This window comes from Callionymus lyra, chromosome 13, assembly GCF_982586985.1.
Source record: "Callionymus lyra chromosome 13, fCalLyr1.hap1.1, whole genome shotgun sequence".
NCBI lineage: Eukaryota > Metazoa > Chordata > Actinopteri > Syngnathiformes > Callionymidae > Callionymus > Callionymus lyra.
In genome coordinates this window covers 26,916,501-26,926,147 of record NC_141830.1, presented here as the reverse complement: position 1 = coordinate 26,926,147, position 9,647 = coordinate 26,916,501, and the positions used below count along the sequence as shown (strand labels likewise).

Sequence of the window (9,647 nt, the reverse complement as noted above, 5' to 3'; positions counted from 1 at the left end):
GGTATATCGTTGTTCCATTATCTGGGCAAGTTTTATCAAATTCTATCAAAATCTCACACCTCAACAAAAGCAAGTTGTGTCGAGTTTGTTTCATTTTATTCATGTCATTTGTTTTTTTCAAAAAAAAAAAAAAATGACAGTTCTTTAGGTAGCTCTTTTAATTTCTGTGACTGTATCACCAGAACAGGCCCCAACGGATGGCTGTAAACGCACCACCATGCATCACCTCAACAAAAAACAAGTTGTGTCGAGTTTGTTTCATTTATTCATGTCATTTGTTTTTTTGCTTTTTATCAGTCTAGAACGGTCTATTTGTCAAGCTTCTACCTTTCCCAACTGTTGGTAAGGCGGACAAATACTGGGTGTTTAAGATTCACTCCCTTAACTAGACTTTTATTTCACAATCAACAAAATGACAGTTCTTCAGGCAGCTCTTTTAATTTCTGTGACTGTATCACCAGAACAGGCCCCAACGGATGGCTGTAAAGGCACCACCGGGCATCACCTAAACAAAAACAAGTTGTGTCGAGTTTGTTTCATTTATTCATGTCATTTGTTTTTTTCAAAAAAAATGACAGTTCTTTAGGTAGCTCTTTTAATTTCTGTGACTGTATCACCAGAACAGGCCCCAAGGGATGGCTGTAAACGCACCACCGTGCAATCACCTCAACATACGCATGTTATGTCGAGTTTTGTTTCATTTATTCATGTCATTTGTTTTTGCTTTTTATCAGTCTAGAACGGTCTATTTGTCAAGCTTCTACCTTTCCCAACTGTTGGTAAGACGGACAAATACTGGGTGTTTAAGATTCACTCCCGTAACTAGGCTTTTATTTTACAATCAACAAAATGACAGTTCTTCAGGTAGCTCTTTTAATTTCTGTGACAGCATCACCAGAACAGGCCCCAACGGATGGCTGTAAACGCACCACCGTGCAACACCTCAACAAACGCACGTTATGTCGAGTTTTGTTCTTCGTCAAGAATCTATCGTTTCACGTCTGAACGATCCAACTGGTATGGGCAAGTTTATCAAAAACTTTCTTGTGATATCACTCCGTTTTATTTATTTTTTGTGTCATTTGTTTTTTGCTTTTTATCAGTCTAGAACAGTCTAATTTGTCAAACTTCTACCTTTCCCAACTGTTGGTAAGGCGGACAAATACTGGGTGTTTAAGATTCACTCCCGTAACTAGACTTTTATTTCACAATCAACAAAATGACAGTTAGGCGGCTCTTTTAATTTCTGGGACGGAATCACCAGAACAGGCCTTAACGATGGCTGTAAACGCACCACCGTGTAACACTTCAACAAAGCACGTTAGCTGAGTTTCGTTATTCGTCTATTGTTTGACAACAATCCTACTGACCTTAGTTGGCGTCACTTGTCCGGCAGCTGGGTTCGGATCGCGTTTGTCTGCTCCGGTGGTGCGAAAAACGAGGAAGGAACCACCGCTGACGTGTGGGCTTTTTCCCGAAGAATAGATCCTCCGACTCTGCACAGTTTTTCGTCGTCCTCGCACCTCTGGAACAGTCGTAGCGATCCGGCTCGAAGGACCAAGTTGTTAGGAGAATTAGTGAAGTTCTCGATGCCTGGACAGAGTGAAAACAACCAGAGTCAAAATTTGTTACTCGCGAGGGGAGACACTCAGACCGTGGAGACCACGCTCAAACAATCTGAGTGACAACCAACGATCTGTGTCTCCCTCACACTTTTTATTTAGTTTCACAGCTACATCAGCCGCAACCAGGCTGGAACAGGTTTACAGATACGATGAACGTTGTTTAGAGAGGGCACACACGCTGGTGGGGGTTGACCTTCGGTTGGCAGGAGCAAGACAAGAACCATCTACAGTTTGTGGGTTAAACATCATGGTATGTGGTTTCATCAGTCATGATGTACAAGTTTAATCAGTAATGATGTACAAGTTTTATCAGTCACGAGGCACCGACTTGTGAGGGACAAACATTCTGATCACTTAAATTCTTATAACAGGAATATATTTGTATTTAGCCGACGCACAGAGAATAATTATTTTTCAGCAATGTGTGTCGACTTTTCCTCCCTACAGCGACACGGCGGTCGGCGGATAATACCAAGGAAAGTACCGGGATAGCCAGAGCCATATACCACACCGTGATTGGTAGATTCCTTCAGCTCCGCACACAACGCTGTCAAGCGCCATTCATATGAAACTCGCGGGCCGCACTAACATTAAACTTTTAGATTGGGGGCCGCAAAACAACGTCTCACGGGCCGCGTGTCTGAGACCCCTGATCAAAGTTGAGGAAAAACATTTAACTGAAAAATTTGTGATTTGATTTAAAACTAGAAAACTGACCAAAATAGAACAATAGTTCTTAATGTACAATTTGAGGAATACATTTAACCTTAGAGTTTAAGCAAAAGTAGCTTATTTTTTAATTTAATGAAAAAAAAATCCTTTTATCCTCTTGTCAAAAAAACCCGAAACATAAATACAAAACATTTAAGAGTATTTCAATTAATTTAAGAATTATTTAAAGGTGATAAATGTAAGATTTGATATAAAATAATGTTTTATGATCTATTTTTCTTTATTTTTAATATACTATCAAAACATCAGTTTAATGTTTGTGTCTTAATATTGGGCTCTTGTTTACGAGTGAGGGGACAAAAAAGTGTGACAGACAGATCGGTGCAGAGATCTCTGGTGAAAAGATAGCTGAGTCAAAAGGCATCTCTACCTGTGGTCATGAACGGTTGTGACCCAGAGAACTAGATGAGAGAACACACGAAGACGAGGAGAGACAGTCACTTCTATTAATCTCACTTTAACCATTTTATTAACTTTAAAAATATTTGTTTAATTCATAAATAACTCTGTTGTCTTTTTCATCTCCTGTTAAGTTACTACTTAAATAGTCCTGCAGAATTATAGAAGTAAATCAGTGTCAGAATAATATTAACGGAATTAAATATATTCAAATGTACACATATAAACATCTTTTATTGAAAAGGTTTTTGTATCTATAGAGATACATATCTATAGATGTCTATATAATGGCGTCAATGGATGATGAAAACGTCCTCGCGGCAGTAAGCGTGGATGCGTGTACCTTCATAGATAGAAGTCAGAGTGAGTTGTAGTTCTGTTGTTGTCCAGGAGGAGCCAGTGCAGTGATGAGAGAAAGCGATTGACAGCAGAAGGGATGTGTGTGGGTGTAAGAAACCTTCATATATAGAAGTCAGAGTTAGTTGTAGTTCTGTTGTTGTCCAGGAGGAGGCAGTTCAGTGACGAGAGAAAGCGATTGACAGCAGAAGAGATGTGTGTGGGTGTAAGAAACCTTCATATATAGAAGTCAGAGTTAGTTGTAGTTCTGTTGTTGTCCAGGAGGAGTCCGTGCAGTGATGAGAGAAAGCGATTGACAGCAGAAGGGATGTGTGTGGGTGTAAGAAACCTTCATAGATCGAAGTCAGAGTTAGTTGTGGTTCTGTTGTTGTCCAGGAGGAGGCAGTGCTCAGCCTCCCAGTGACTTGGATTACAGATGCGCGCCACCGCACCCGGCGAGAACCCAAGAGTCACTCAACACGGCGCCTCTCGGTAGATTGAAATAAATAACTGGAGATATTTATAATTATTTACTCAAAATAACATAAAATGTACCGAATTATTTGTTATTATTCGCAGTTTGAAACTATTTCAATAAAGCGCCTTTGTCGTCGTTGAGGGAAGTGACGTAACTCAAAATGGACGCCATCGGTGGAGAAGAATTAAAGCTACAGTTGTAGGTACAACTTCTGTCCCCCCCCACTCCACATTTATATTGACAAAAAGACGATGTTCGTCAACATAATCACTTTCCGTTCTTTCATTTCCTGGTCTGACGACACAATTGACTTTGACACCTATGGAAGTGACCGCTCTACATGTGACGAAGCCGCTGATTGGCTGAAGCTGTTTTACTAATAACGCACAACTGTACAATGCAATACAAACATTCGAGTTCCGAAATAATTCACTTATGTACATTTAATAATTGATTTAAATCGGGAAGAAAAAAAATCGAAATGAAAACTAAATAATTACTGAGGCGTTTATGATCCGAACTACAGACAGACAGATAGAATAAGTTACTGAAAGGGAAATATTCTAACATTTTTGTTATTTGAAAAGCAAATTATTTCGGAACTCGAATGTTTGTATTTCATTGTACAGTTGTGTGTTATTATTAGTAAAACAGATTCAGTCAATCAGCGGCTTCGTCACATGTAGCGCAGTCACTTCCGTTGGTCTCAAAGTCACGTGTGTCGTCAGACCAGGAAATGAAAGAACGGAAAGTGATTATGTTGACGAACATCGTCTTTTCGTCAATGTAAATGTTTTATGTGTGGTAAAAAGTATCATGTAAACCTTCTGTTGACGTTTCTTTAACCCATAAAAAAATATTTTAAAGAGACGTTCGCATATGCCGCGTGTGACGTCATCACGTAGGAAGTGGGGGACAGAATTTGTACCTACACCGTCACGATCTTATAGGAACATTTGAAATGTACTCAGTCGATTTTTTTACTAACGTAATTTTTAAAACTATATGAATAAAGTTATTTTGTCTTTGATACAAGTGACGCCACTCACAACGAGTTTCTAACATCACTGAAGAGAAAAAAAAATGACGTAAAAATTGACAAAAATACATTTAAAAAAAATGTATAGAAATACACAAATTAACAAAATCTTTTTAAATCATATGCATCTATATCGATTTCCAATTCTGATGAGATGATCAACACTCGATATTTAATCATGTATTTTCATGACCACTTTAATATGAGAATAGTATTATATATTACTTATTAATTACTTAGTAATCATCTCTTGATTGACACACACACAATCCTGTCATGTTAACAATAATGTCAATAAACAGTATTGATTGTTTTCTTTGAGAGACTCAGAAACATTTATTAGTTAAGAAATAAAACCAGGTGTGCTTTTGATAAAATGAAAATAATAATATAATAGAAATAATTCTGACGTCACGTTAAGGAGCAGCTTCTTCTCGGCAGCTCGAGGGTTTTGTTCGTGTCAAGCTCGTCGTCGTGTGAACTCATGTCTGCTTGTGACCGTTGCTCCTCTCGGTCCTCGCGCTCCCGGGGCCCCTCTGTGACCTGTAGGTGGCGTAGAACAACTGCTGGTGAGCTCGGGGTCTGGGCGGTCCTGCGGGCCTCCAGTCTGGACCCGGGCAGGTCTTGGACTGTGGGTACACGTCCGGGCTGTGATGGTGGTCTGGTCTCAAGATGAGCACGGACGACAGCTGAGGAACACTCCTCCGGGTCAGAGACGTGTTGTCCATTCTGGACGTGAGGCCCTGTGGAGTCTGGACCTGCTGGTGGGTGAGCTTGACCAGTGCAGGTCCGTCAGAACCGGGGAACCTGGAGTCGGAATTCTCGAGAGGTTTGGGTGAAAATGTCCTTTTTTCTCGTTGAGCGTCAAACCAATGAGCTTTTCCCATGATCCTCATGATCCTCTGATGACCTGCCGGCGGAGCAGGAAACCCACGCGGTTGAGACGCCGAGCTCAGGTTGAGAGGACGACTCTTCTGTTCCTGCAGGTTCAGACGAGGACCAGAGTATCTGAGCTGTTGACTCCGAGCCTCTTCTTCTGCGGAGTTCTCCATCCTGTCCATCCAGTGCTGCACCGTTTCCCTCCACAGGGATCTGGTTTTGCTCCGGTGTGGATCCTGGGGCGTCTGTGAGGCGGCGGGAGAGAACGCCGAGCAAACGGGAACGCTGAGGAATCCCGGAACCGGACTGGAGCTGCTGCTGAGTCGAAGGAACTCCTGATGAAAGCGAGGGACGGAGTCGCCCTTCAGAGTGACGATGAGGCCGCGGTGGACCTTCCAGGACAACCAGCAGAAGCTGCAGATACATGATTATATTAGATCAACATCTACATCAACACACTTGACACACGTCAATAGAGACAGAAATATAATTTACAACCTTATAGAATCTTTAAATCTTTAAAAAATCTTTATTAGCGGTTTTGTAAAAACAACATAGGCTTTTTTTTCTGTGATGGTATAAAATAAAACAATATAAAAAAGAAAACAAGTTAAAGATTGTACATACAACTGTTAAAATAAATGAAAATAAATGCAGATTTTTTTGATCAGCAGAAAACAAATAAAATAAAGATAAAAATAATGGTTTGTCTCAATTGCTTCAGTTCACTTTGTTTTACAAAGCAAACCTTTGATAAAAATCATTTCAATTCATATTCAACAAATAAGTAAAAAATAAGTGTATATTTCAAATACAATCCACTTTAATCGTTTTTAAGGTGCATCAAATGAATCACAAACATTTTATTTCTACTTTTATTTAAAAGGCAGTATGAAGATTGTATGTTTAAAAGATGTTTTAAATAAATAATATATACATTTCCTGAAAGAGACCTCCAGAGGGATTAATTAAGTTGTATCTATCTATCTATTGAGATCCATCCATCCATCCATCCATCTATCCATCCATCTAATTTATATTATAATAGCAAAATATTGAGTTTGGCTCCCCCAGTGACAAAACAGTCTAACTGCTCCTCAGTCTGTCTATAACCGTCTTTTTCAGCTAAAACATAATGATTGAAAATGTTCAGTTCAGTTCAGTTAATTTATAAAGTTCATTTTATATTTTACATGAAGTTATATGTACAAACAAAAGTGACCATAAATTACGTCATATTTCAATCTCAGTGTTGAACATAAACATGTACCTGTACGAGCCGGTCAGCACCTCCTCGCCGTCACAGATGATGAACGTCTCTGAGATCTGACCCGTTAGTCTGCGGCCGGTCCTGCTCCTGTACGTCTGTCCTCCGACGCTGCACACCGACAGATTCTACCGACACACAAATGTTTTTATCAGCTTTGATGATACTGTTCAAATTGAAAAGTTTAAAGAAAAGTGAGACGACAAAATAAAATGAAAGTAAAGCAAACCACAAAATTGATTGTAATTGTGCCCATTTATTTTCATTTTAATTGATTAATATTTAAAAACATTCTGAGATTATTTTAATTTATCTTTTGGTCCCATTAAGATCCAATATTTCATGTTATTTCCATGTTATGCATTTAAATAAAGGCAAACACGATGTATTTAGAGTTGAATACATGGAAATGAGTACAAATAAAGAGTCATACCAAACATTGATGTACTTCAGTTAACACAGAACATCAGACGACAGTAAATATTAGAGTGAAAAATGCACAAAAACTCTAAAATATTTGTTCAAGACAATATTGTTTTCAGGAAACCGTATCAATATATATCAGCAATTTAAAAACAAATTTACCAATATTTTTTATGGTTTATTTTTCAACAAAGTCTGAATAAAATAATTAGATTTTTTTTCAAATGGACATTTAAATATTCATAGAGTTTTTTCATTTTCGTGCTGCAATTAAACTTCCGGCCTCTAGATGGCAGCTGTCATTACGTCCTCTGCAGCTAGAGGAAGAATGAAATCCCGCGAGATCCTGGCAATGACTGAGGACGAGAGGATACAGTGACTCCAGCAGCTTTTAAAGCTGATGTTTAGACATATTTTGGAAAACAAATGAAAGCAGTTACGACTTCGTCAAGAGTCATGTGATCTGTAAATTATACGACACCAGAGTCAAGTACTGGACAATACTACACATATATCCTTGTTACTACACTATCACAACACCAGAGTCAAGAATTCAACAATACTACACAGATATCGATTTGATTATGAGGTGGACTCACTGGAAAGCTGTTGATGTTGAGCTGCTGCCACATGTCGGTGAACGCGCGAAGGTTGAGATGATCCAGCAGCAGATGAACACAAACGTTTCTCAGTTTACTGGCTTCCATGAGGTCACAGAGCAGCTCCACGTCACTGAAGAGGTCAGTGGCTACGACCAGGTCCTGCAATCAAGACACATCTGATCACGTTGAATTAAACATTGTCACAGATGTTAATCAGTGTCACTTATTTTGAATTTTAAATATCAAATGTTAATAATTTGGATTGAATTAGTTTATCAGTAGTTGGGGAGAGAAAAGTCTGGAGCTCCCTGTTGAAGCTGGAATTATTGATATTCTAATATCAAACTCTAAGTTTAAAAAACATACATTATTATGAACAAAAATCAATTATTAAAAAAAAAAAAAAAAATTCAACCATTTAACGTAAAAACTATTACATAGAGTACTTTTCCAGACCAGGGTCACAAAGCACTTAAACAACCAAAACAATAAAACTCAATCAAATATATAATTAAAAGGTCAAGACAGCAACAACTACTAATTTATATCAAGTTACCGGTACTTAATAAAAACAATAGAGAAACAATTTAACTGAATTATTCTATAAAGAAAAAACTTATCCAAACACTTGATATAGAATTTATTAAATAAAATTCTACAAAAAAAAAGAAAAATCAAAATGACCATTAAATAAATTGAAAGTTTCAACATTTTAAAGGTTAAATTAATTCAATATTCTGATAATTATCCACAAAATTTAAATGTTGAAACTATTTTAAAAACAAACCCTGTGCTTTTTTTCGACATTATTTTGCACCTTCTTTGCTTTCCTGATGAACTCTCTGACCACGTCCTTGGCGTTGGCTTCTCTGTGGTCAGACTGCAGGTAAACTTCCACGCCTGGATCCTCCTGAGCAGCGTCTGCAGGCGTCACAAGTGCAGAAGGTCAGAGGAGCGTCGGAGCACCATCGTCAACTAAACTAACCTGTCTGACGACTGCTGTCCAGCCCACCGTGGATACTAGTCCCAGACAGAGCCGACACCAACTCACTCCCTTCATCATCATCATCATCATCATCATCGCCGCTGTCGGGACGTACTGTCGAGCAACACGCCTGTGACTGAAGCTCTATATTTACATGAAGTTGAAAAGTCGAACCTGAGTCTCTTCCGTTCTCCTGCACAAAGTTCTTCTCCGAGCGGGACAGGAAGTCCACCTCTCCCTCTGAGTCCAACACCTGCTGGTATCCCTCCAGCCCGGCGTCCAGCAGACCGTCCACAGCCAGACGGGCGCTCTCGCTGTGGCTGAGGTCCAGCTCGGGACGACTCTGCAGATACTCGTAGCAGGACGAGATAGGGACGCGGAGCTCTTGGACGCGTTGCTTCAGCTTCCCTTTAGGTTTGGACCTCATGTGCCAGAGAGCAGACAAGCTGCCGCCATCATCCATCGTACTCGCACGCGTGGCACGCGTCTGCGTGTGGATGTGTGGACTCTCATGTGTGACTCCAGTGGAACACCTCTGGGGCTGATCACGGGAAGGAGGGAGGAGCAAACAGAGACCAGCACCTCCCAGGCTCAAGGCGAGATGCTCATCCAAGTGACAACGAGACGATTGTCTCATACGAAGCCAGTCGACCAAGTTATGTGAGAAAACAAGTCGGTCTACGAGAGAAAAACCCCTCGTCTTTCCAATAATGCACCAGAGGTCATGTTTGAGTTTGAACCTTTGCCATTACCAGCATTTTTATAACATCTCAAATGTTCTCATTGAGCGGGAAACTTGTAGTTTTTTCTTCAGCGAGCATGAATGATCTGATAGTCAACGACTCGTGAGTGACAGCTTTGACGATGGTTGTCATTTCCATT

General features: G+C 39.7%; 1 protein-coding gene across 1 annotated transcript; it reads right to left on the bottom strand.

Moving 5' to 3' along the window:
* Nucleotides 1-4,917: 4,917 nt before the first annotated feature.
* On the bottom strand, nt 4,918-9,402 carry LOC148067933 (protein FAM83A-like). Its single transcript, XM_087805125.1, has 6 exons — nt 8,940-9,402; nt 8,766-8,879; nt 8,598-8,701; nt 7,778-7,939; nt 6,759-6,883; nt 4,918-5,902 (listed from the first exon to the last, which is right to left on the bottom strand). Exons 1-6 carry the CDS (start codon nt 9,400-9,402, stop codon nt 5,092-5,094), a joined length of 1,779 nt encoding a protein of 592 aa, XP_087661251.1. The 3' UTR covers nt 4,918-5,091.
* Nucleotides 9,403-9,647: the final 245 nt, after the last annotated feature.

Excerpts from the sequence above, each read along its gene's own strand:
- LOC148067933 (XM_087805125.1), bottom strand. The coding sequence starts at position 9,402 with ATGAGACAATCGTCTCGTTGTCACTTGGATGAGCATCTCGCCTTGAGC. Across the intron at positions 7,940-8,597 it reads TCATCAGGAAAGCAAAGAAG|GACCTGGTCGTAGCCACTGA; the intron begins GTGCAAAATAAT and ends TCTTGATTGCAG. Across the intron at positions 6,884-7,777 it reads TCAACATCAACAGCTTTCCA|AATCTGTCGGTGTGCAGCGT; the intron begins GTGAGTCCACCT and ends GTGTGTCGGTAG.